The sequence below is a fragment of the Perissodus microlepis genome, chromosome 19 (genome assembly GCF_051167445.1).
Source record: "Perissodus microlepis isolate ML-2025 ecotype Zambia chromosome 19, ASM5116744v1, whole genome shotgun sequence".
In the NCBI taxonomy this organism is placed as follows: Eukaryota; Metazoa; Chordata; class Actinopteri; order Cichliformes; family Cichlidae; genus Perissodus; species Perissodus microlepis.
The window spans coordinates 22,626,839-22,654,836 of NC_140479.1; the positions used below are offsets into that span (position 1 = coordinate 22,626,839).

Consider the following 27,998-nt stretch of genomic DNA (forward strand, 5'->3'; position numbering starts at 1 on the left):
ATAACACCAACAACAATCGCCTCAAGGTGTTTTGTATTATAAGATAAAGACCCTAAAATAATACAGAGAAAATCCAACAATCAGCCAAAAGAGTGTGACACAACATGGGAAACTTTTCTGTCTTTAGGCTGTGGCGATAACCCTGTGTGGATTGCGACTGAGTTAAGGTTTCTTGTAACCCTAATCAGAAGTTGAATTATTTACCGAGGTGCTTCAAGTGAGTATTCCCCTATGTGTTGTTACTAAACCAAAATAATTAAAAAGGATGAACACAGTTTGACATCTTCAAGCTAAAAATTCATAAAAAGTAAACAAAAGTAGACATGTGTTGTAAGTTTTTAAACATCAGGAAACATAAAAAAGTAAAAAGAAAAAGAAAAGTAAAGACTTTAGCCTGGTTTTCAAAGGCACTACTATTCAACAGTTTTCTTAAAAAAGCAAAATACATATCAAATAACTAAACTCTAATAGCACCTTAACTAATATTTCTAAAAAACTGAGCTATTTCACAGTAGTTATTTTGATAAAACACTATTGCTAAAATACAGCTCCAGAAAATAATTTGAAAAAACCCATTGTGTGCTTCACAGGTTTGCCATTTCAGAATAAAAGAACAGGTTCAATAGATGCCATTTGACCTCAGAAAATCACATGATGGGGTGGGGCTAGGTTTCACAGCGGGTTCACCCGAAACCTTGGCTGATTGTGACCTACACCCATTTTCACACCTTGGCTCGTGCGATTAGGTAGAGGATCAACAAGGGGGTTCATGACCCTCTTCGGGGGACACTCCCCTAGGACTTCAATCTGGGACTCTCCACCATTTGACCTTAGAACTGAGAAGCTTCTCAGGTGAGAGGTGAAACGTCTTCAAGAAACTCAAAGAAGTCCAAAAGGCTTTTCTTTCCAAGCTCCTTAGACAAAACATACATATAAAACAGGACTTAAATTCCTAGTGGTCTTAGTGGTCCTCACCCCTTGTGAGTGGAGGTACTCAGCAGTCTTGGTGATAGTGTGCAGCACAGCGCTGGCCTCTCGCTCCGAAAAGAACTTCTGCTTGAGGATCCGATCCAGCAGCTCTCCTCCACGCATCAGCTCCGTCACCATGAACACCTGCTTACCGTTGTCGTACACCTGCGACAGAAAGACAAACAAACATCAGCGAGTCTTATTACACTCAACACCCAAGGCGAACAAAAGTTGTCAGACAGAGTGCGTGTTTAGACCCACATCCTTGAGTGTTATGATGTTAGGGTGCTGTCCATATCTAAGCAGAATCTCTATTTCCTCAGAGGGGTCTGTGCTAGTCTTGTCAATCATCTGCAAATCAAAAGCACAACAACGGCATTAAGATCATGTTTTTGAAAGGCTGCATATTTTCCTCCTTCTTTTACTGAAGCACTACTGAAAAACATATTTGTTAGATTTTGCTGTCCTGTATCCACAAGCTAACTTTTCCCTGTGTGTGTGTTTATGTGTTCATACCTTGACAGCGTATTCGGTGTTGGTGGCTTTGTGGATACAACGTTTACAGACGGAGAAAGAGCCCATCCCTATATCTTCCTTCAGTACGTAGCCATCACTGAAAAGGACGTTTTTCCCGTGTAGCTGCTGCAGAGGAAGATTTGAAATTGTGATGAGCGTTGGAGGAGTGACGGACTGACAAGAGCTGATGTGGGGGGAGGTTGATGATGTTGGGGAAGGGGCTGAAATCTATTTCTGGAGTCAATTTCTTCCTCTTTGTCAAAGTGTCTCTTCAAATCTACCACATACGCAGTAGAAAAACTGCTTTTGCCAGGCATTACACAAGATTTGAAGCCGTGTACCTCATTTGAGTCGTTTCTTTCTAATCTTGTTCCTGTCTGCCTTTCGCACACCGTACACACAGAATCTGTCTCTATTTCATGCCATCAGCAGTCAGAACTCGACAGAAATATAACACACTGAAATAACTTTGTCCACACCTTTAGATTACGGTACATGGGCATATTCACCGACTACTTCATCAGGTACTAATTACTAGGCTCACTTCCCTTTTACTTTCAGAAATGCTTTAGTTCTTCATAGCATAGAATCAACAAGGAACTGAAAACATTCGTCAGCGGTTTCAGTTCATAGTGACATGATTTAATCTCACAGCTGCTGCGCATTTTCCAGCTGCACACCCATGTTGCAAATTTTCGAGTGCACAGATGCTCTATTGGATTGAGATCTGATGACAGTGGAGGCCATTTGAGTACAGTGAACTCACTGTCATGTTCAGAAAACCAGTTTGAGATGATTTGAGCTTTGTGATGTGGTCTGTTTTCCTGCTGGAAACAGCCACCAGAAGATGTATACAATGTGAGAATAACTAAGGGGCCTGAAGTGTGCCAAACCCTACTATTTGAATTCACACTCATCACACCAGCCAATATTATTATAATCTTCCATTGTTCAGTTTTAGTGTGTCGAGTTACTGTTGATCATGTTGCGGGCAGCACAGTGTGTGGTGGTTGGCACGGCTGCCTCACCACCATCTAGCTGGGGAATTTCTGTGTGGTGTTTGCAATTTCTTCCCATGTCATGAGTTTGTTCTTTCCAGGTATTCCGACTTTCTCCCAGGGTCCAAAGACATGCACTTAGTTGACTGGACACTCTAAATGACCAGTTAACCTAACTTCCTCCCATCACCTCCAACCAGTCGCAGCAGATGGCTGCCCCTCCCTGAGCCCGGTTCTGTTGGAGGCTTCTTCCTGTTAGAAGGGAGTTTTTTTCCCCTCCCACTGTCGCCAAAGGAGTCATAGGGGAAATTTCTCGGTTTTCTTTGTGTCCTGCCAGAACAGGCTCCAGTATCCAGTATTTATCTATCCCAAGAGTGAATAGCTACTGACCTGAACCACTGGATGTGGTGGGGCCTGCACTGGCTCTGATGAACCATCCTCCTCTAACAGAGTTGATGCAACAAAGCTGAAGCCTCTGAAGAGCTGGTGAGCTCCAGCACTGGGGGGTACACCAGGGGAGTCTGCAGGATAATAAATAAAAATAAAGACTTCGGAAAAACAGACAGGTTTATTGCAGTAATGTTAGAAAAACAAAAAAGGCACTGCTATAAAAACTTCACATTGATGTATTATTGACAAGCACAGCTAATCACAAATATGTTAGTGCATCCCAATGTTGCTGTGTCTCCTTTAAATAAAAAAATGTGTATTGATTTTTGATTTCCGACCTTTAGGTGTGCGGGAGGTGAATTCGGAGTCGAAGTAGAAAGTGTCATCCGGACGTGCGACCGCTGGTCTGAACGGAGGCTTTACTTCTTTTCGGAAGAGTTTCTAAAAAGGAATAAAGAAGCTTAACTCACGCTGTGCAGTTGAAGTTCTGAATGCCACCTGTGATGGTTGCTATAAATTCAAACACATATGTAATCACACAGAACTCACATTCCAGTCTATGGTGGAGAAGAAACCGTGCCGCTTAATCTCCTCAGCGCCATCGGCATTAGATCCTGCAAAACATCAAATAGAATCAATCACAATAGAAAACTACAAACCAATATAAAGCACAGCCTTTCCCTATGAAATCAGATAGAGTGTGTACCGTCATTTGTCAAAGTCATGTTCCAGAGCTGATACTAACCCAGTCTGTTGGCAGGGTTCCTTTTGAACAAAGCCCTGAGCAAAGATTGGGCCTCTGCACTCAGGAACTGAGGCATTCCAAGACGGGCCCTGCACAAACACACAAAGAGGGCTTCCAGCTTTAATTATTGCACCGGATATAGAATGAGGCAGTTGGAATATGTTGGAATAAGTACATTTGGCAACAGGTTTTTGTATTGAATTGAGTTTTTCCATGTTCTCCATGTGCCTGCAAATTTACTCTCCGGGTTAGTTCCTAAGCTGTGGGCCTGTTTAGGACGTCAAACCCCACCTGACCGCCCATGCAGGTTGGGCATGGACAATCTGGGAAAACAACTGAATTAAAATAAGTTGGTAAAAGGGATTCCTGAGCGAGGGAGAAAAAAACCCAAAACTTTTTTCAGCCTACAAATGGGGGGCGTGCCAGAAAACGTTTGAGAGCAACTTAGCTGGTAATTGTAAATTGACTTCAGATGTAGTTGTGAATGTGCCTGCTCAGGTGTCTAACTGTGTTAGCCCTGTAATTTACCGGCTTCCTGTCCAAGGTGTAGCCCACATCTCTCGCCCAAAGTGAGGTGGAATAGGCTCTAGTCCACTCTCACGCTTTTGCTGATGGACATGAGTAAGTAGTTAAAAGAAAAAAAATGAATGGATGTTCTTGAATCCAGGTGGTACTCACTTCAGAATGAGATTCATGGTTTCTTTGCGGTCCTTCCCTTGAAATGGCAACGCCCCTGTCAGCATCTCAAACTGGGAGAGAAAACACAAAAAATGTAATCGGCATACTTATTTACGTAATATTTACGCTCAGCTAGTACGTTTTTTTCCTCCTTACCATTAGTACCCCGAACGACCACCAGTCGGCGCTGTGGGTGTGTCCCTGCCTGTTCACGACCTCCGGTGCCATGTACTCCACAGTGCCACAGAAGGAATAAGCTTTCTTCTCATGATCAATGGCTTCTTTACACAGGCCGAAATCTGAAAACACACAAGACATTAACCAAGGACCCGGATCATACACATTATATAGCAGCACGATAATAGCTACAAAAAGCTTTAACATGAAACAGTTTTCCCACAAGAGCTCTGTTAAGGAGACTTCTTAATTATCATTAGTTTCCTCTGGTTGAGGATAAGAGATTCTAAAGAGGTTTATCACAGATATTCAAGATAAAGTATTATAATTAACTTGGGGAACATATACAGGATGTTATGGAGATATAAGTCAGTGAGATAAAGCCATCGCTGCTGTGAATCAAGGTCAATGTGGTAGAGGAAAGGAAAGTGTGTGTGCAAAATGAATAGTAAGAGGTAGATGTAAAAGAAGAAACAAGGAGGCTCACCTGTGAGTTTGATGTGTCCCTCCTCATCCAGAAGAATGCTAGGAGAAAACAATGTCACATATAAGAGAAACTAAAATCTTACATACAGGGCCTGAACATTTACCCATCTGGATTGTACAAAGTAAACTTTTCTTTGCTGTATGCTTTGCTCAGTTGTAGTATGTCTTGGTGTCAAAGTACACTCGGCTGCCGGATCATTAGGTACCCTTAAAAACAACTGAAGTCTAATATAGCAGTCCGTATGTGGTGGTCCAAGTTATAAAAACATGTTTCAGTTTCAATACAACATGTTAGCATTCAAAAGCACCAAAATTTAAAAAAGCAACACATAAATGAATCACTGGCTCTTTAAATTAGCGGCGGTGTCGGGTCTTGCATGCATACTATGAGATCAAGTGCTGTGCACAGCACACGCTGAGGAACAAACATCGACAGCTGGTGGCAGCAATGTACCATAACAAGTACCGATGTGCCAATTACAGCAGAGAGTCAGGGAACACAAGCTAATGAAAATGGTGCAGGGTTCAACAAGTAAAAAATACTTTGCAGTGAGTGCAATAGAAATATGACAGGAGGAAATTGTTGCACTTTGAAGTCATCACTGCTGTCTGGGGTTGTGGCTACAGGTCTGCAGCAGGGAAGACACTTTTCCCACACTCACTGAAATGCATGCTGCTCTTCTGGATTAATCTAACTTGGAGACGTTTATGACTGATGCACTGTGTGTATATTTTTATATATATATTTGTCATTATACATTTCCTGCAGCATGGCATGCAAAATGCTTGGTTTTCCACTCTTACTTTTCAGGTTTGAGGTCCCTGTAAATGATACCCAAGCTATGAAGGTGGTCCAGTCCTAATGCCAGTTCTGCTAGGTAAAACTTCACATCCTCTTCTGTGAACATCACCTGAGGGGTAAAGGAGACAAAGAAGAGAGAGGATGTGACACACAGAGAAAAGTAAAATGAGACAATAAGAGAGCATAACACCGCAGAGTGACACAATGCAAAATAAATGGGTAAGCACATATCAGTTTATAGGATAAATAAGTGGACATAGGACTGAGAAAAAGAAATCCTGACCTCAGGTCAGCATAACAACACTAAGTAGTCACTGCTTTTTTTTTTTTTTTACCTCTTTGGAGAGTCTAGTAAAAAGATCCCCTCCTCTGAGAAAGTCCAGGATCAAGTACAGCTTCCCTTCAGTCTGGAATGCTACAGATGCACAAATTCACATTTAGTTCAACTGTAAATCAGGAAGCATGAGTTAAGCTTCTGGAAGTTGAAGTAATAAAACAGTAAATCAAGTCAGTACATCAAATAACATTAATAAGAGGGAAGGGAAGCAAGGGAAGCAGAGTCTAACAAAAGCATCAGGCTGACTCACCATAGTGCAGTTTGACAACAAATGGGTGATTGACGTCTGCCAGAATGTCTCGCTCCATCTTGGTCCTCACACGGTCTCTGACTGAAGGCCAATGATTGAGGGTTAGTGTGATAGTATGCATTAAAGATTTATAACGTGTCTGTACATAACCACAGAGTATGGTAAAAGTACTACAACACACTAAATGCTGGTGCTGATGAGAGTACAATTCAACTTGGACTCATTAAGCTGCAATAGGAGAGGATGCTCAAATTAAAGCATAGCCAAACTTAAATAATGGGGTCAGTGCTGAATGTTAATGATGACCTAAATTTAGGGATTTTGTGCATGCAACTGCGACTCTGAGCACAGTAGATTAACTCAGCTGCTGCTTAAAAACTTCTGTTCACCATGGGCAGCCAATCAGAAAAAAGCTGACTTCAAGCAAAAGGGAAGGAATGTAAAATAGCGAATTTCAGACAGAGAGTGACCTTAGGAGCTGCACCCAAAATGAGACGAATTATGATGAATTTGACCTGTTAGTCATGAAAAGCTGTTAAAGAATAAAAACACAGATTTAAATGAGAGTAACAGGTCCCCGTTAAATTTGCAAAGCTGCACAGAACCACCCACGTGATTTTGGGAGACGATGAGAAGAAATCTGATGCCCCGATGTTTGCAGAAGGTGAGATCACAACACCTGTTCATAGGAACCCACTGAAAGCAGTGGTGGTCTTACTATGCACACATACCACTGCATGTGTTACAGGAAATTCATACACCCTTTTATATGAAACTAAACAACCACTTGAAAAATGAAGTTGCCAAACACGAAGCCTTTTCAAATCAACATTACCGGAAAGGTGAAAGGTGCAGCTCTACAAAAAAAAAACAAAACTACTCACTCACTTTTCTTTGTTTTTTTTTTTCCTGTCAATGAAGCCAAAAGCCAAAACAGAGAAAAGCAGCAATTCTTAAAATTTCACGACCATAGCCAAGCCCGACGTTGCTGTACCTTTTAGTGTGGCCTTCTTGAGGACCTTCATGGCATAGAGCTGGTTGGCATCGGGAGGAGTCACCTTTCGTACCAGGAATACCTGCAAAATAAATTAAATAAACCAAAAACACTGTTAAAGATGCAACGATTTTTGTAGGTTGGGGAGTAAGAGTAGCAAAGGAGGAAGAGAAAAATAGACATGTAGTCAAAATAGAAAGAAACCGAAAGAGTAAAAGCAAATTACCTTGCCAAAGGATCCCTGTCCCAGGACTTTGAGCAGTTCAAACTGAGAGGCATCAGCTTTCTCTGAGCCCTCCTTGACCACATGGGTGATGTTGATCTCTTTGATGTCTCCATCTTCCTAAAGAGTGAAAAGAAAACAGACGGAGGGAAAGCAGTCAATGATCACAGAACGACAGCAATACTGCACAGCTGCAAAAAAAAAAAAATTTCACAAGCCGCTTGCTTATGCAAAGATAAGTTCTCCTGTGGAGGTGCCTCCTGCTGTAAATAGCACCACATCAATATAAAACATTTCAAAAAAAAGAGGAAGCATGGTAAGAAGTGAGATGTGCACGTGAGCACAAACAGTTGCTTATCGATGCGTTTATGTGCTTTTAGCATACGGGAACTGGTGGTGTAAATATTCAGTGGAAGTAGATCTGTGTAAAAGCAAGTTCACAGCAAGCGCACTCTCACAACTGGGTGGATCCCAGCTGACACCGCTCACAGCTCCACCACATGAACACGCGCAGCTGACCTGGTGTCAGCCTCACCCAAAACTCAACAACAACAACAACGATGCAGAGAAGAGCAATTCTCTTTCAAGAGTGTTCCCCTCCCTTGATAATCTTCCTTGAATTTCACACCTCGGGCCCTGTGATGAAGCAAAGTACAGTAGGTACCCTGCTGGGAGAATTTTAGATTCACCAGTGCAGTTTCAGGGGAAAGACTTTTCCCCTCCTTCTGCCTATGAAATCCAAATCTCAGGGATCAGAAAGCAGAACATCTGGGCTGTCCTGCTCCTAATTTCTCTTTTATAGGCATGTTCAGGTTTACACTATTACCACGGATCCCGAATAAAGTTACACTTGGCAATTACAAGTTATTTAAAAAACAAGAAAACAAAAAATAAAGCGCAATCAGCTGACCGTTGCATAATCAATATTTCAAAGAAGTGATGAAAGACATATTTTCAGCAGTCTCTTCTTTCAGCTTTTTAAAAGTTTCTACAAAACAACAGCCACCGCCATCACCACAGACCACTGCAGCCCGGGACTTTATTTGACAACAGGAAACCAGAGTTGGCTGAACACAGCAGGCTTTCAGTTGCACCTTGTTTTCTGAACAACCGCGACAAGAGCGAATACAAAACCTCGTTTGCACTTTGCTGTGCTGATGAATCCCTCTTTTCTCCTCATTTTCTCAAAACTCAGTTTCATTAAGACGACGCCACTGAACGCTCTGTCGACGACTTAACTACTCAAAGCTGATCGAGATGTCAATATCAGGAGGTGTCACTTTACCGTCCAGTGGTTCTGCGGCGGAGGTAAAGTGCCAGTGTCGTTGTCCGTTGCCGCCGTGGGTCTGTAGGTGTTACAGTGAGCAGGGCTGCCAGTCAAGGATTTGTTCTTTTTGAACAGGTAGATGGACAGCATGCGAGTCAGGTTGAACTTTCTCTTGTCCTTCTCCATCTCAGCATTTCCCAGAGTGTTGTATCATCCTACCTTCATCCATAACAAGGTACACACTCTTATACCTCTCATATAATCATCTCAAATCTCACCTCATCTCACCGAGAGCACACTTTAGGATCGTTTGTGCTTTCATATTAGGATTCGTTGTGTGGACTGCAGATAAATATTGAAAAGTCTCTCAGCCTCTGCTCTTTAGTCGACTGCAGAGGCCTTCTGCTACATTTCCTTCAGTGCTTCATCTTCATGTTCTCTTCCATTCTATCTCTGGTCCTTGCTCTCTCCCTGCCTCTGTGTCTGTCTGATTAGACCGGTGTGCCTTCGGTGAATGACTGCAGCTGAAATGAACTGGAACCGAAGCGAGCAGGAAGGAAGAGCCTGCTATATTCTCACAGTCCTGCACCCAACTTCTTGTCACACTCTCTCTCTCTCACACACACACACACACACACACACACACACACACACACACACACACATGTGTGCGGCTGAAAGAGAGAGAGAGAGAGAGAAAGAGAGCGAGAGAGAGCAAGCGAGCGAGCAACAGGAGTACACGGAAACTCAAAAGAAGCACAAAAAAGAGATAGAGATGGAGAAAAAGTAAAAAGAAAATGCCAGTTAAATGCTTTCCTGAATAAATTTGCTTGTATTATCAGTAATTTTACAGACTCAAGAACCCAACTCCCTGCCACTTCCCTTTACCCATGATTCAACACAGAGGCCAGCGTGGAGGAGGATGGCAGAGAGAGGATGATGTGTCCCCTCTCGGTGTCAACACACCAGAGAGGATTCAGACAACTCACTGCCTCTGGATGACAGAGATTTTCCTGTCTGTGGCCAGGCATGTTGCTCTCTTCCCCCTCTTAACAGTCCTGTTCCTGCTCATCCTGTCTCCTAACACAGCTCTCGCTGCTCGTAAAGTGGTCTTGAGATCCTCTTACTTTCCTCCATTGCTCACTTTATTGCCGTTTATACGGCAAATACTTCTTCAACCTGAGAGAATAAGCCATTACGCGCCTGTATATAGAGCATGAGTCAACTCCTCTTGACCAAAGAGCAGTGTTACTTGGCTGGCAGCGAACCTGCACTGCAGCCTGTGCTCAGAAAAGGTTATTTGCTTAACAATTTTGTGATGGGAGAGTACATTTTCCAGAGGGTGGGGAGACGAGAAAAAAAAGAAAAAGGAAATACAATCTGACATGGATGAAGCAGGATGCAGATGTAATGTTTGTTTAGCAAGGGAGGAGCTGCAGAATGAATTGATTTAAAAGCAACAGTACACAGGTAGTGAGAGCTTACCTGGGCTCTAATAGTGGCATAGTCCCTCTCTATCCAGGTGATATGAGACTCGTTCTAGGAAGTGTTTGAATGGAGCAGTTAACATGAGTTACGTAAAACATGATGGGTTTTGCAACAGGTACATTTGTACCTCTTCATACAGGCTTGCTGCAGGTACACCTCATTAACACACAATCACACACACACACATGCACACACACAGAAAGAAGAGGGTAGAATAGGGCCACATTAGTGACAGGAAACTTCTCTTCCCTCCTACTTCTCACTTCCTCTTTTCTTGAACTGATCTCACATCCTTCCTGCTCGATAACTAGATAACCAACTACACAGGAGAGCTGAGTTTACAAGCATGACAGCTGTTGCAGAGAAGAAGCTGAAATTCAGCGTTATGACTAACTATTTATAAAGGTTCTCGTGTTATCCGGAATCTAGAGTACTCAGGAACAGCTGTCTTTTGAAATGAAGTCACATGGTGTGTGGGAGATTAAAAAAATGAAAAAGAAAAAGAGTATTCACACTTCATGGCCTCACACATATTTTTTGTGGTTTTGCAGATCAGTTTCAGTTTGATTGCATTAATACCATGACTTGGCCAAAACGCAAAGATGGAAAAACAGAGCATCTAACTTTTAAATTTGCTACACCGATTGAGTGAAAAGGCTTCAGTGAATCTTCAGTGAAGCAGCATTAAAAATAACATTTTTTATGATTTTTGAGGTTGGAGGAGGTGGAAGATCCTCCATCCACATCCTCCTTTGTTTCCCGTCATTTCACAGCTGGGAAGATGAAAACTCTCACATCCACCCTCACAGAGGAAACCCCTTCATCCCCTCCCAAAATATCACACAACACACGCACACTCGCACGCATGCACACACACACACGCCAAGCACTCCCTAAAGCTTTCGGCAAGTCCCCAGCACATTCTTCACCCGACCACACTCACACGCAGCTGCCCACTTCATAACAAGCAGAGGTTCATAACACGCACACATGAAATAAAAGCATCTACTTGCCTCTGGCATGCGGGTTTTGGTGCGGAATAAGAACCTCCACATGTCTGTGTCCAGATACTTCCATGTCACTGATGCTGTCACTGGGTGTCAGTGAACCTCTGTGACAGTCACACTTAGACACTTGCTTCTATGTCAGCTTGTGTCAGTTAGCCAACAACTCTGTATGCAATACCGCAACAGATACAACCTTCCTGTATGCTAAGCAAAATGGGAAGTAAAGTTATAAAAAATGCATATGAGCAGGGGACCGATTAGCTGTGGACAGCGTAGAAGGAAAAGGCTCAACTCAAGCAGGAAATAGCTCTTTCTCAATGGGAAAATGAATCAGAAGTCTATACAAGAGCTTCAAGGACAAGTTTACGGAGACAATGAGAAGAACTTGAATCTTTTGTGTCATTTTTCTTCAGTTTGAGATTCAAGATAGCAATCATGCGAGGTTTTCAATTTCCGTTGACACATCATCTGACTAAAAGTCTAACAAAGCCTGAAAAAGGGCACAGTAAAAGTTTAACAATAAGAGAATCCTACAGTCATGATAATCTTCGGTCGAATCAAAGCTTAAACGAGCTAACACAAATGCTTCTCTGAGTCCGCTTATGCAACATTTGATTACCTTTTCAGACTGCTAGAGAACAGATGCGTCAACTGTGAGACAGATATGGTGTAATGCCCTTTGATTAACACAAGGGGCCAGTACAGGTCTGCAGCCAGTCCACTGGTAGGTGTTCCAAAGAAGGATGTCATAAGATAGGAGCTTTAGCCAAGTAAGGGCATGCTCACATTGTTAGCTCATGCCTCATCCAAATCCCAGTGTTGGCTCTGACACCAATTACAGTAAGGGAGACAAAGTGGGACAGAAAGGGAGCATGTGGGAGGTGATAGGCTGGAGTGCTGTCCAAACACTGTCCATTCACAGCAGCAGAGGTCACACGAGTTTAAACCCTACAACAGTCACGTCTTGCGTCAAAGCAACGCACCAAAGCTCGACATGATGGCAAAGTTCAGAGGAGAGAATCATTACAAAAAATAAGACAAGAGGAAGAGACAAGAGGAAAAGAGAAGTCACTGGTCAAATGGTGCATGAGCCTGGAAGGAGTTAATTTAGGCTGTTACTCTCCTAGTGTTTGTGTCTTGCACTGTAGCTTCTGCTCCTTCCTGGAAAATGAAGCGCAAGAACCTGTACGTTTTCAACTGCAAGACAGCTCCGACTGCTCGGACAGAGGATGACGAGTGAAAGCGGGAAGGTCCAGAGAGGGAGACGGAGCAGTCTAAACATTCATCTGTAAAAACAAATACCCACACTAGACTTTGCCTGCAAGAGCAAACACACTCAGAGGAGTAAAAAAAAAAAAAAAAAAAAAAACACACTGCAGCGGTACCCTCACAATGACGAAAGAGTCTGAGATTATATAAGAACTGAAGACAAAAAGAGACTGTAGGCAGCATGGACCATATTTTTAGGCATTTCTAATAAAAATGCTTTAAGGTTATAAGCAGGAACTGCTACTTTTGTTAATGCCTAATAAAAGTCCTTGTAGTGAAATGTTGCACCCTCATTAAAATCTGCAGCTGCATAATCAGTTATGATTGAGGTTAAATCAACTTTTAATGTATAAAAATGTCTAAAAATTGTCAAACACTGATACTTAAACCTGAGTAATATGTATGTGAATGTAGAACTAGTTTCATTTAAAACTCACATGTTTTAGTAATATTGGCAAATACTCCCATCACTTGCACGTGATTAACTAACCATTCAGTTCAAATATTAGTGTACAACCCCCTACGGGTCATTAATGAGAAGACATTTTTTGCACTCGCTTCATCGTTTATTGCTTATTTAAGGAGGAAAACTTAAAAGATCAGAATTCAAGCCACAATCTAAAATCACGACCACTTAAAACACCCCTTAAGCTCGACACATACTGTCTGCTCTGACTATCATCTGGACCCGAATTTTAACCCTCATAAGTAAGTTCCCATGACTTGCAAACAGATATTAGGTTTCACAAATGATTACATAAAACTCATTTTTGCTTCCACATTTTTCCCATAAAAGGGCTCTTGCCTAAATGCTAAGCAGCACTTTTGTGTTGAGAATGATAAATGATATGAAAATTATGAAATATGGCTCCCTTTTCATCAAATCCCAACTGTTTTATACTAATTACTGGTTTTCATGCCCATAGCCTTGAAGAGAATTACATATCATTAATAAATGAAATATTAACCACTTTTAAAAGTGGTTTTCTTTTTATCAACTGTTTTGTGTGAAAATTACAGATGTTCAATAGCCTGGCATGTTTTGAGAAAGAAAAAAATGTATAAACACTGTTTAAAGTGAGGTATTCAGAGCTCTACACTGTAACTATGCAGGTCTAAAAGAGTTTTGTATCCGACAATCACACCATGAACTCAGGCTAGAAAGTGGCTCTCTGTTTTTAAATCAGCCGGCGCATCTTCCTTCTCCTCTTTAATATCTGAAGGTGGGCACCAAAGAACGGTACTATATTTTGGAGGGCAGGGAATTCATTCAACTAGTTCCTTTCAAAGTCAATTTAACACCTTTGATAGACAGGCTGTTCCTTCAGCACACCTTTTCACATTTTTAAGCCTCTCCATCTGCTCTCGTTCATTTTGTCCTCTCCCATGTCCCATTTGTTCTCTATGACCTCCACCAACACCTGCTAACAGGCGAGACTGACAGGCTGGTACAAAAAAGGGAAGAGGGTGAAGGAAGGTTGGAAGATGGACGTTCACCTGGTTCCAGTGAAATCCTTAGTCATCCCATTGTGATGCTTTTATACGAGCTGAGCCCGGGGCAGGCACTACATCATAGGATACCACTGGAGAAAAGATTGGTTTAGTCTCCTAGGTTGAACCTAAAGGCTTAATGACAACACAAGGTAAATAGCCTTAAACCCTCAACGCTTAACATGAATATCTCTGCCTTTGTCCAGCAGAAAGGTGGAGGATCAAGCCTTCATCCACAGTCCAGCACTGAGAAAATTGATAGGGGAAAGAATCTTAGATAACTTGTTCTTAATTAAAATTGTCACTTTAAAAATAATAAATAAGTAAATCTGTACTGCATAGGACCTCTTCAGTACAGCAGTGCTTTTTAAAAAAGAAAAAGAAAAAAAGAAAGCATGACAAAGCCATCGGGTGTTTCGCAACATGTATCATGCTTTGACATTTGTTTTGCTGATGAAGGGGACTTCCGGGGTTAATATCCATCCCTTAGCAGACTGAGCCATCTGTTCCCACACCCAAAATACATCAGGTTTTTAGGTAAGTAAGTGCCCTGAAGATGACACTGAATTCATACTCTGAAGTGCACGTTACACAACTATTCAGTTGTCATCGTGTTGCTATTTAAAGCTTTAACATTATGTTTTAGAGATGCACATTGTAAACACAGAAATGGGAGAAGGATTATGTGACAGAGCCACATCAGGAGGATTAAGTGACAGCTAGGATGGACAAGTGAAGGCACTGCTTTACTAACTATAACTAACTGCAGGGACACTATTTGTGTGTTAGCTAAGCCAAGCTTTCTGAGGAAGTTTAAAAAAATCTTTAAACCAATTTTGAAAGCATGTATGTGAGGATAAGTTGATAAAAACCTTTAATAACAACTATGGGGAAATATTTATTTGCAATTCACAGCTGTGATGGTTAATTAGCGATGACCCTAACTGTGGAGTTGGAAAATTGTTACTGTCTTTTTACACTTGTACACAGTGCAATGACATTCTGCAGCTCCATTCATTAAAAGCGATAATAATAATTTTAAAAAACAGCAACTCTGTGAAGTCCTTCCCATTCTGACCACTTGCACGCGTCTTAAACTTTGCATGACTGAACAGTAACTTCTGCAAACTAATCAAACTTTCACAGCATCATCATTAGTGATGAGAGTTATGTCACTAGAGCCTAAAGAGCAGATCTTAGTTAAAGAGTCAATAGTGTTCAGTCCTAAAGGCAGCAGATCAGGTCATTAGTGCTACCAGAAGAATCTGTTTCTCTGGTGTCCACTGGATTTTGCACTGTGAATCGTCCCCAAGTGTTAGTCTGTCCACATAAAATTCGACTGCACAACATCCATTGCAAACACAGTTCTTTGGTCACCACTGCAAGATCTGGCTCACTGTGACTTCACCCTCTTCCTCAAAAGGAAGTTGAAGGGTTGCAGTTTTGATAAAGTGGACAAGATCCAGTGCATGATGAAAACAAGAAAATCACAGCGCAGCCCAGGAAGCCTACTACAAAGGGAATGTTTGCCAAATTAAAGCACTTATTTAAGCTAAGTATTTATTAGTTTATTTTCTCGAGAGAGATTTGTAATTAAGAACCAAATTCAGAGTACACTACACAACATGGCATCATTAAATTTGCATCCACACTGAAGGCGATTTGCTTATCACGCGTTGCTTTGAAGCCGACGATCAGTCTCTTGTGGACATTCCAGCCTCCTGTTGCCTAGGTAACCCTATAATGTATTTACTACCAGGTTATATGTCAGTCAATAGTATCCTGCAATCTCACTGGTAGTCTTCAATTGCTCATCAGCAATTCAGCTCAAATGAAGTTGCTGAATGTCTTTCCCTTTTTGTGGTTTCTGGTTGCCACGTTGCTTCCTGTATGGATGCAGTTTTTATAACAACAGAACAGCAAATGTGTAAAAAAAGGAGAAGCATTCTATAGACTTTTAAAACAACTAATCACACGAACAAGTGGAAGGTAGAGGCCAGAGGAAATGTCCCAGCAGGAGTATAGGATTAGCACAGATACTGCAGGAAATCCTGTCATGGCATCTGTAATATTTATAGCAGCAGCATGGATAGCCGTAAGATGATTGGCAGTTCAATGGGCCAGTTGACATCGGGTTAAAACGGCCTTGTGTAATATCCACAGTGGGAGCTTTGGTCAATAAATACATTAAGAAAAGAACGAAAAGAAATGGCAGAAATGATTTAGAGAGAACAAAGGGGCGGGATAGAAGGATAAATGAGAGACGGAAGAGTGAATATACACAATGAGGTCATTGATGTTAAACCTAAGTTGCATGGCTGCGGTGGAAATGTGTAGCACTCTAGACCTGGTTGCAAATATATATAAAAAAATAAAGAGTACAAGCCAGAAACACCAAACCCCAACATCTCCTGAGCATTTTGTCACTCATCTATAATTTGTGTGTCATCACACAAACATTTCCACAACATCTAAAATAGCAACTTCAAGTGCTACTCAATCTGCACTTCCTGCTTAGTCCCAGGCTTTTCTCCTTTAGAAATCCGCTCAACCAAATGCCAAATAAACCCCCAAAATTCACATACAGACATAAAATACTAGCACGTGATTATAACCTTTTTCTTTGTATTGTAGGTATTTAAATGCAGGAACAGAGGGACACCAATAAAAGACTTTAACTTGAAAAGATAAACTGACAGAAAAAAAGGATAGTTTTTGTTAACTTGACAGAGAGAGAGGTGCAAAAGGGCAGAGCATGGAGACGACACAATCAGCATCCATATTGATGAGAACTATAAAGGATGAAATGGTCGGAACGTTTTCCTTAATCGACCCTCAGAGGCAGAAGTGTGAAACTATGGCAACTGAGGTTTTGCAGTCTCCGTCTCCCAGCATCCTATTTGCAAGACAAGAGGTAGTTTCAGAGGCAAGGCCATTCACATAGGAAACATCTTTTTAGATGATGCTTCCAGGTAACACTTGCCAGCCTCCATCTTCACAAATGGAGCACTTCTGTTCACACTCTACTTCAGTTTGGAATCTGATGCCAGAAATGTCTTCTACTTATCGCTCATGCAGCATGAAATGGATTATACTATGTTTATTTTGGAGGTAATATATGATGATGGCCTTTAAAGGTTATGTAGCTTGAGACTCTAATATCAGAGACCTTTCAGAACACACAGACGCATCAGAGTGCACACACAGACTGGATGATTAATGGAGCTGACTTTCTGTCAGAGCATCCCTGTGCAATCATTTCCATGAACATGTCTGAATGTGATAGAAAGAGAGAAACAGACTGTCCCTTTCTCTGTGTGTGTGTGTGTGTGTGTGTGTCTTTAAACCCAACTGGTATATGAATGAAAATCCCAATGAGTACACCCATTACGATTTACGAAAGTATACGTTTTTGTGAGTCTGCTCTTGTGTTTATATGCATTATCATTCTCCTCCTGGCAGCACAAGTCACAACCGGGGCTTAGTGACACCGAGGGCACAGTAACCATGACGACTAGGCCAATAGCAGACATGAATGGATGACAGAGGGGATGAAGTGAATAGATGGATGGCTCAAGCATCTGAGGGGCATCTGCTTCAAGTTAAGACTTTTTTTTTTTTTTTTTTTTTAATCTGTTTTGTCATTCGTATAGATCAACAGGGAGGGAAACAGCTACAACACATGATAACCCTTCAGGTCAGGCAAGATTGTTGAAAAGGGAGAAAGAAGTTGAATGATAAGGAAATTGAAATTCTGATTCAGCTTTGACCTAAACTACCAAAAAGTTAGAAAGAACATTGTTTTTGAAAGAAAGCACATCTAATACGTCACTAAAAATAATTAGAAATGTTTTAAATAACAGTTAATGATGAATGATTAACTCTTTTAGCAGAATATGCTTGTAGATATACAGAAGCTTATACTCTCCATAGAAAAAGAAGTTTTTTCTGAAATCCCTTGTTAACTGCATCATATTTGTGACCTGTCCAGGGTGTACCCCACCCCTTGTCCTATGATAACTGGGATAGGCTCTAGCCCCACCCCACCCCGCGCCCTGAATTGGATAAAAGGACCAGAAAAGATGGATGGATCCCTTGTTTAAAGAAATAGATGTGATTTCATGAGGCTGACCATGAACACCACAGTCTGCTCTACATCATTCCAACATGTCGCATTACTTTTCGACAATAATGAAAACTAACCAGTGTAGCATGAACTTTTATTATTGCAATTTTTAATAAGCTATAACAAACCTGTTTTCAAGAGGTTTTACAATATGGAAAAAACACAACTTCAGCAAGACATACTATATAGATTAGATGCACATCTAAAAAACACTTTACACTCTAAATTGGACTTAAGGCGTTAAAAGTTAGCCTTAGATTTCCATTTTATTCAAGTATCTCTTTCTGAGCAGTGCTTACTTTGAAAATATCTCATTGCTCCTTCTTCATCTCTGAACATCAAATGTGATTTTTATCTTTTGGGGGAAATACAGCCTTATCCAACTGTTGTTGTATTGTAAAGCTCTAGGTACCTAATTGTTACAGTTTATTAAAATTACAGTTTAGAACAGGCTTGCATTTTTTTTAAGTGATCAGTTGATCCTTTATCATAAAAAAACTTGCATTAGGTAACACAATGTGCCAGTGAAACACATGCATAATGTTGCCAAAAGATAAGTATAAATTCCATAAAGAATAACAAGTAATTTTGATGAATCACTACATTTACTTTAGTTAATCACTTCTCAAATTGATTGCAAAGTTAGTAGTGCACAGAATGCCTAATCATTCGATATGAATTCACTGGTCGAATGGATTATTTCCACATGGGCACAGTCAGACACCACATGGACTTGCTGGAATCACACAGGTTAAATACTGTTTAATGCGTACTGTGACTACAATGCACATTTGGTTTCTCACCTGCAACTCCATCGGGTAATGCCTACAAAAGTTCAAAGCTGCAGTGCATGTACATAAACAACTTTTTTGTGGCATTAGGCAGACAGAGGCCTCTAATATAAATTTAACATGAATTTTCAGGTAACATATGCTGAACTTCCAAAAACATTTAGGTGTTTTTCACCGCTTCTTTTTCTTGGCAAAACTGGACCTTGAACACTTATGTGTAACACCATCCTATGAAAACTGAGCAATGAGATCAGCTATATAGTTGCAAATCAAGAAGAGGGAGAGGGTAACAGAGATTCCCATGTGTATGACAAAATCCAAAGATTTAGAGCCCCCCTTTTAGAACAGAGGCAGGCTGCAAACCACATCTCCTAGTGTCTCTGTTTGTGTGTGTGTCTGTTTATATGCTCATCAGATCTCTAACGCACCTAAACTGAAACTGCAATCTGCATCGGTTACTGCTGATGACAAACTCAGATAAGAGGATACCCAGTTGACACAAACACACACGTACACACACACAAACCACACCTCCCCCTTGGGTCTGCACATGCAATCATAACAGCGTCTGTTAGCTACTACAAAGAATAGGGGGGCATTTTAATTTGTATTAAAACCTTCTGGAGAGGCTCAATTAACCTGCTGCATAAACAACTGCATGACTGGGACTTGATAAGACGTGAATGATGGTGCGCTTTTGCGTGTTTACTTGTGTCTGCGTGGGCCTGTGTGGATAAGCCTTGCTAATAGATCATTTTTTATTGTACCTGAAGATTGTGTGCAAGGCTGTGTCTCAGCACAAAGTCCATCTTGCGTAATGAAGTCGATTTTCCATTAAAGAATCTTGTTAACTGACTAACTTGCCATGAAAAGGAACACCAAGAGTAGTTTATGCATAACAGATGAGCCAGACATCGTTGTTAACACTCATGGAAAGCTATAAGTTTACCTGAACCCATTCAATCGGGCTCATCAATGCCAAACATCCTTTCTGTAAGACTTTGGATGACCTTGTTCAAGAAGAGAGAGAAAAAAAGGATTCATAGTCACAGAAAGGATTTCTAGACATAGTCACTTTAAAAAAAAAAAGAAAAAAAAAAAGAAAAAACAGCCTTGAAAACAACTAACTTCATAGAAAAGAAGTTAGACTGAGAAACTTTGTAACGCAAGTTTGATTAAAGGGAGATGAGTCAAGGACAAATGCTTAACAAATCATTAGAGTCGGCCTTTATCTGAACTACAAGACATGATGATGAATTACACTTTGCTGAAGAGTGCAGAGAAGTAGTGATGGAAGACAGGGATGCGGAAGAGAGGAAGGGGATGATGTACTGGAATGTACCAGGTAAATGATGAAGGGCAGAGTAAGAGAGAGAATGAAGGAGGGCATCTTCAAGCCTCAGTGCTTTTCTCATTTAGCAGGGCTGTGTGCGTTCGTCCATGCGCACACGTGTGTGTGTGCGCGTCATCAGGGTTCCCTTCCTTATATCATCCAGAGTGCCGTTAGAACAGCAGAGCCCACTTTAACAGAATCCAGAGGCTGTTTCCACTTGTTATCATCACAGCGGCTTTTCAAAATGCGTGACGTAGAAATGAAGGCAATTGACAAGTCTGCTTGTTCAACGTCGGCCTGCTGGTGAAATAATCAAATGAGCCTGACTTTGTTGCCTCTGAAAATGACACCTACAATCGCATTTCTATGTGTGATGTGACAGGGTGGAGAGACAAAGAGGAAACAGGGAAAATCAAACAGATTGAGAGCACGGGAAAGAAAAGAAAGTCGACATTTCCAGGCCAACACCCACATGGGCAGCCTGATAAGATCAAGTCTTTGTGATAAGAAGGTTTTTAAACAATTCTTTTCTGGAAAAAACAAGAATGAAACATGTGTGTTTCCTTTCTGGACAATGACAAATCATAATTCGAGCTACCTTATTCCCAACCACTTAGAGAGCTTTTTCACGCAGTTTAATGGGATTGATTGCAGAACAGATGCTTGAAGGAGGAGCTGTAATTAACTTCCAGAGAAGCAATGCACTTTAGATAAAGACTCTAAACCCTGCAACACTGTACCTTCTGTTTTAAAGTGAGCAATGAGTGTCCCTGCTGCCTCCATGCGTGACCACAGTGAATCTGCAGCACACTGCGGCAATTTATTGCAAGTCTGTGGTCGCCTCTCTTAAATTTACCAGCAATAGCGTGCATAATTATATATTATACATAGTATATGAAAGTAGTAGGAAGTTGCTTTCTTGAAGAGTGCTCTTCAAGAAAGGGGGAAAAAACCCCAAGGAAACACAACTAATTTTAATTAATCAAATAATTTGTGCGTACACAGTTAAATAAATCAGAACTAAATATTTCAAAAATAAAAAAACAAGATGCAGCTCACTTACTAATCCTTTAATTTCCATTCCATAATCCAGGCTTTTCAACCTCTCTTTTCTCGTAAAGGTCACTTGCTGTGCCTCTCATAGGCCCGAGCTACTTTTTATTAGCACACAGGAACAACAACTGCTTAAAGTCTTGTCTCAGACTTTGACATCAACTTTCAGGATGTGGCTTACTTGTGAAGTTCAGACAATTGCGGAACCTCAGCCAGAGCTATCGGCTCCGCTCGTCTACAAAACAGCAATCATATCGACCACCTTTAAAGAGGTTTCCTGAGCTGAGGTGATTCTTCAGCATAAAGTTTACTTAATTTCACGGTTCGGAAAAGGTTGATTAGAGCTTTTCAGCATCTGAGTAATATTAGGTTGATATAATTACAGAAACAGTTGCAGCGTTTTTATTTTGACATCTTACTCGATTGCCGTCACATGAAAATATCTCATCATATATATCTAAATGTCTTCGCATCGAGTTTATCACAGCGCTCACACAAAACTCCCTTCCTCAAAGACCCAATTTATTATTTGAATCTTCGGTTTTTAGCTTTCCCCTTTATGCAATTGCAGTTTTTCGTACTTCAGAGTCTAAGGCAGAGCCGCTTTACAGTTGAGCAACACTAACTGAAGCTTCTGTATTGTGGTGTTTCATCTATCTGCTGCGCCTTTATCTTTCAGCTGCGTCTAGATGAATGTTCAATTAGGACGGAAACCTCATATCATAATCACGCATGAAATGGAATATAAAAAATGGTGTTGCAAGATGTGGAAGTCATGTGCTCGTGACTTCCACTGAAGAAATAAAATGATAAAATTGAAAAATTATGTGCTGATAATACTGATGTTGCCATTTATGTATTTGTATAGTATCAATAAGATGTTTATTGACGTGTAACATCATTAGTGTGCAACTTTATGTCAGCATTTTTATACTGACTCTACAGTGACACAACAGATGACATGAAATCATATCACCAAGGTAATTCAACATGTAGAAATAAGCCAAATAAAAAAGAAGAATAGATGAGAAACAACAACATAATGAAATATTATTTCCATTCATTCACACTGAGTCCTATGAGAGCAGAAAGGACAGCGGGTCAAGCTAAGTGTTGTTACAATGAATGAGTAAAGAATAACTGTAAGTTATGGAAAGTATGCAAAGAAAGTCACAGGCCTATTGTCACATTTATGCAAATACACACTAAGCAATCACACGCTGGCCTGAAAAAAGAAAAAGGGAAAAAAAACTGAAGTGTTAGCATTCAGCGTCTTACAAACAAACAAATCTTTTGCGAAAGGTCACAACAATGTGACAAGGTAAACTGAATGGGACTTCTGCATCCATTCAGAAGCCTATCGAGTCTCATCATATTCAGTTATGCATATTCAAAGCGAGTTAGAAAATGCTGGCCTGTTCGTTTTATTTGAGGACCTTGGCAAAGCAGGGTGACAGGATGCATAAATCTTTTGGGAGTGTGCTGATTTTGTCGCTAAAAGCAGAAACAGAAAGGAGCACAGTATGTGATGCCTCAATCTCAATGCAGTCTCTGGCCGAAAAGCCCTTTAAAAGAGCTACCACAAATTGTGCTGAAAGTCCAGCATTTTAACCCCTTCTGGTAAAAAATAAATAAATAAATAAATAAATAAATAAAAACAACCAAATAACATTAAACTAATGGGAATTTTGGAATATATTGCCTCAAGTGCACTTTACTTTATTAATTTACACGAGATGACCTCACACCTACAGGTTCAAGCGACACTGAAAGAAATCAGATGGTGTTTTTCAAGCACAATAGCCCATGCATAACTACCATACAGCCAACAATGACAAAAAAAAAAAAAAAAAAAAAAAAAAAAAAAAGAGGCTTCATCTAATTTTTATGTGCTTCATGTGACTAGTTATTCCTACTGCTCTAATGTAAGCTTAATGGCTCATTCTTTTGATGTCACCCAAATATTTGGCTGTTTCACTTGTTATTCACCAATAGCTAATGAAATGCTGATTGTGGTGAAATCCAAATAAAAGGCTTTAAAAAGCCTAAAAAAAAGGAGAGACACACAAAAAAGACATGCTGTTCAAACTGAGCATCAAGACGGGGAACGGAAGGTGATTTATGTAACTTTGGTTGTTGGTGCCAGATGGGTAGGTCTGAGTAAAGTTCTCTGGGTAAAAATACCTTGACAGGAAGGCAACAGTAACTCAAACATGGTAAGCAAAAGAGCATCGCTGAATGAAAAATACGTAGAACCTTGAAGCAAATGCGCTACAGCAGCTAAAGAGCACACCGGGTGACAGCAAGAACAGGAAACTGAGGCTACAAATCGCAAGAAGTCACTAAAATTTGGAGAAGATTTTAAATATATTGCTAATACGATAAGTCTCAATCTATGAATCTACATTGCCCTGTATCAATGGTATATGACCTTTATAACTATAGCATATACATATTTTGATGACTGCTTCTAGCAGGATAACATGCCATACCACAAAGCTCAAATCAGCTACAATACTATATTCTGCTTTATCATAACATTGAATCGTTTTAACTTTGTATTAATTTGATTTTTGACTGACTGAAAAAGAAAACCAATGTACAAATATTTCAGTGTTAACAGAAAATAAAAGTGTTATTTTGTTGTGATGGAGCATTCATGACTGCATCATAAACAAACAAACAAAAAAATTGCTTATTCTGATGCATTTCCAGTTTACTATTCAGTTACACATTACAGCTTTTACCACATCAGCATGATTTAGCCACGCTTGATTCACCACAGCTTCACAAGGACTAGCATAAGCAACACAACCACATGGCTAATTAGCATAATATGAGAGCTTTACTGAATGGGCCTCAGGTAAATGGTGGTACACAGTCAGTCTGCGTACAGTAAAGACAAGAAGCCTTAGCTTATTTTACAGAAATGTAGGCATTTTCCTCTAATTTTGGACTTGCACATAGAAATCACAAATATAATTTTTTTTTTTTTTTTTAAATCCGAAATTATGTGCTACTACTTCTCAACTTATATTTATATACGTTTCTACACATGCTTTTTACATACAGTGATTTAGAGATAATGTATTTAGATTGAAGTATCGTATCCTGACTTGAAAAGCTGGCCCCAGAGACGATCCAACTACGGAGGCCGTCTGTTGATTTCAATCCTATGTTTCAATTCTGTTTTTGCTACGTCGCACATCATCAGTAGTGGTGTAGCAGAAGCTGGAAGTGAAAGCAATTATGATGGCTAGGGTATGGAGGCAAAAATCTCGATAGAGGAGAGTCAAGGAAGCGAGCTTCCCACCCAGAGAGTGCGTTATTCTAGTCAGTTTAAGTGGTGGTGTGCTATGTTGTACCGTTGCTGTAGGCGGGATGAGATATGATGAGTAAAAAATTATAATTTCAAGGAAATAAAATAAAGTGAAGCAGAGCAGGACTGGAAAGAGCAATAAGTTCTGTCAGCTAATAATCACACTCAAGAGGCTTGTTAACTCTGTGAGTCACGTATGAACGGGAAACAATCTGGCATCAAGAAACAAGAAAAGGATGAGCAGTCCAACGGAAACAAACAAAAAGAATAAAATATTCCACTAGAAGCAGACAAACAGCAGAGTATCGGTGTCTGTGCTGTATCAATGCATGTGTATGAGTGTGTGCATGGCTGAAGGCTTCCACCTAGATGTCGTATCACAAAGTGTGATCAATGAAAGTGCTCTCGGACTACTGAATGATGTAATGACAGAGCTGTCAGCAAAACAGTGCTATAAACATGCAAACCAAATATGCACACACAGCCCTGTGTGTGTGTGTGTGTGTGTGTGTGTGTGTGTGTGTGTGTGTGTGTGTGTGTGTGTGTGTGTGTGTGTGTGTGTGTGTGTCGGAGAAACATTTGTGATGGGAACAGACATCACCTCTGAGCCTGAGTCACAACGCTGCCATCAACAGTTTCTCCTAATAAAATGTAAACCTGGACAGTTTTTATTCTTTCTGTTGTCGCAGCCTTCAGACGAAACACAAATCTTTTGGAAAATGCGCATCTTAACACCCTGCATTTGCACAAATACCCACAAAGTAGATTTACAGTTCAACAGAAATGAATAAATGCAGAAAGCTGCAACATTTTAGGGTTTATTTGGCAATAGGAAGATGAGAGTACAAAGTTGATTTAAAAGCAAATATCAGTAAAGTTAATCTGATTTCAGGACTAAAGTGTTGCGAATTTACCTACAGAGCCACACTAAAGCATCAGGTGTGCATTTCAGGCTACGTCCCGAAGCAGAGTGTGACATAATCAGTCCCAGTCCCCCTCCCACCCCACCCGCACTTCCCTGTTAATAACCCCTCCTTCAAACCCTGCAGTGGAATGTGAAGTGTTTAGCTCTGCGCAGCTCCAAGGCTTGTCCAGACCTTGTTAATACAGGCCTGTGCTCACTGGGGATCATAGCCAAGCAGATGCCGGTATAATGCATTGCTCCTCTGGCAAGATTTCATGCGCTCTGCAAGATGGTGCTCAAGTTTTCTAAGAAACGTCAAACTTTGCCCATATAGAAAAGCACTATATGAAATGCTTTTTCTATCTCTTTGTAATGCACATTTCAAGCTCTGAAAAATTAAACACAGCAAACACAGGTTCTAGCTGGAGGTACAGCTCAGTAGCCATCTGCTGTCCTAATTGTCCATTTTATTAAGTATTTATGGAGTTTCTTACATATTTTAATGGCGTTTATGTTCCAAACCTGGAAAGGCCAAGAAAAATAACAAACAATCATGGCTTCTTTTTTTTCTTTTTTCTTTTTTTTTGTTAAGCAGAGGTAACTTATGCAAGTCAAAATTCTGCATTCTTATTGGACAGCTGAATAAAGCAGTGCTCTTTCTCAAGGTAAAAAGGGTAACAGGGGACGAGACAAGACATGCTAACAACACAGAGTTGAAAAAAGAAATAAGGAGCTCAAAAATCAGACATTTTCAAATGCAGGATCAGAGATGTGCTGTATCTGCAAATAACTGTTTGCCTTTATTATAAGTTTGCAAACAGGAACACATGGAACAGATGGTTGTAGAGTTTTATTAAGATAGCATTGTGTTATTAATTAACACAAGGAAACTGACGTGTGCTCCATGTTGCAATCTTCCACTATCTAGCACTACATGGAGTTTAACAGAAATGCAACACAGCATTCAGATGTGAAAATAAAATCCAATAGGAGCCTGGGGTAAAATTTAGACCTCTTCTGCAAAACACCACATGGCCATGTTTTTTTTTTGTTTTGTTTTTTAAACATAAATCCTAGTCACCAAATCCCAAAGGAAGTAGAGCAGTTTAAAAAGATAGAATGCATCTCAATGAGAGATTATAATGCAGACAGCCCCTGCAGGGATGCCATCCCAGGAGAAAGGGAGGCATCTAAAGTAGCAAGATAGAAACAGACAAGGAACTAAGAAAAGGAATGCTGTTACCTTTTCTTTCTCCTTTGTATTTGCACCCTCTGATGAGAGTCAAGTGAATTTTCCAGACTGAAAGCCCTCAAAGGAACGGTATGGCTACTAAAAATGTCCCCCATAAAAGAGTATAAATAAGAAGTCAAGAAGATAAACTACATGAAAACGTTTCACTTAAAACAAAAGCAGTTTTGTATTTGTGAAATATGCCCATTTTTTTCGTGTTGAGACTTTCAAAGAACACAGAAATATGAAGCTTTAGCTTACAAATGGTTAGCTTATCATAGCTTATCTCATCTTAGCTTAGAGGCTAAAAACGGTAATCAGCATTCAGCCTGGCTCTGCAGCAGCTTGCTAATTAAACTCTTACATCTCAATATCAAACAGTAAAACAAACAATTGTGGTTTACTTGTTTATAATCTTTATGCTAACTTAGGCTGATAATAGCTTCATATTTAGCATAAAGAGGAAGTGGTGATGGCTGTCTTATTGCAGTCTATTCCATAGTTCTTATAATTTTTGTTTTGTTTTATCCTACACTGCAACATATGCTCTTTAATGACCAGCTGAACACACTCAATCTATTTCTCCCACCCATAGCGAACAAGTGTTGGTGAGATTTTAAAGAATTGAATATTTCTGTAGTTCTGAGTGGCACACTGCAAAATGAACTCCCTTCTTTGCTGTAAAAGGAAAGAGTTGTATAGTTTAGTCTCTCCATCCTCTTTTTTTGTCTCCCATTATGTTTCCTTCCCCTCCCACTTCCTCTCTTTTTCTTTGCGCCCAAGCTTATATATGGCTCCAACTACCACAAGAATCTTCTATTGTCTTAATTAATGTGACTGACAGTAGCAACAACAACTATTCATCTACAACAAAGAGGCAGGGATTTGAACATGTTTTACCCTTACATAAATCCAAGCACAGTGCAATGCAGTTCATATACACTGCAGTTCTGGGATCTTGGTTAAGTCTTCACCAGTCTGACTCCCTGTAGAGGGTCATTGTTAATTAAAATGCTGCAATAAATCTGTTATACTTATTGTGTAGGAATTGTTGAGGTGAGCTTGGTGTGTTTCAATGTGGGGGGACAGGCAGAGCCACGTAAATCAAGTCCAAGGTCAGCTTTGCAAAAAAAAAAAAAAAAAAATGGGGAGAG

The 27,998-nt window shown here is 40.3% G+C and overlaps 1 protein-coding gene across 3 annotated transcripts in view; it reads right to left on the minus strand.

Moving 5' to 3' along the window:
* Positions 1 to 27,998, minus strand: part of rps6ka1 (ribosomal protein S6 kinase a, polypeptide 1) — a 55,441-nt gene that overhangs the window by 4,638 nt on the left and 22,805 nt on the right. For 2 of the 3 annotated variants that reach the window (XM_084915522.1, XM_084915521.1), the window contains exons 3-17: positions 7,569 to 7,685; positions 7,343 to 7,424; positions 6,349 to 6,429; positions 6,097 to 6,176; positions 5,764 to 5,870; positions 4,961 to 4,998; positions 4,453 to 4,595; positions 4,297 to 4,367; positions 3,619 to 3,707; positions 3,423 to 3,487; positions 3,212 to 3,314; positions 2,874 to 3,004; positions 1,486 to 1,611; positions 1,231 to 1,320; positions 976 to 1,134 (exon numbers count right to left, since the gene is read on the minus strand). In XM_084915522.1, coding sequence (XP_084771648.1) covers positions 976 to 1,134; positions 1,231 to 1,320; positions 1,486 to 1,611; positions 2,874 to 3,004; positions 3,212 to 3,314; positions 3,423 to 3,487; positions 3,619 to 3,707; positions 4,297 to 4,367; positions 4,453 to 4,595; positions 4,961 to 4,998; positions 5,764 to 5,870; positions 6,097 to 6,176; positions 6,349 to 6,429; positions 7,343 to 7,424; positions 7,569 to 7,685 — 1,482 coding nt within the window. Of the gene's footprint in view, positions 1 to 975; positions 1,135 to 1,230; positions 1,321 to 1,485; positions 1,612 to 2,873; positions 3,005 to 3,211; positions 3,315 to 3,422; positions 3,488 to 3,618; positions 3,708 to 4,296; positions 4,368 to 4,452; positions 4,596 to 4,960; positions 4,999 to 5,763; positions 5,871 to 6,096; positions 6,177 to 6,348; positions 6,430 to 7,342; positions 7,425 to 7,568; positions 7,686 to 8,850; positions 9,382 to 27,998 lie in introns of those variants that run through there. The other variant, XM_084915520.1, reaches the window with a different exon arrangement.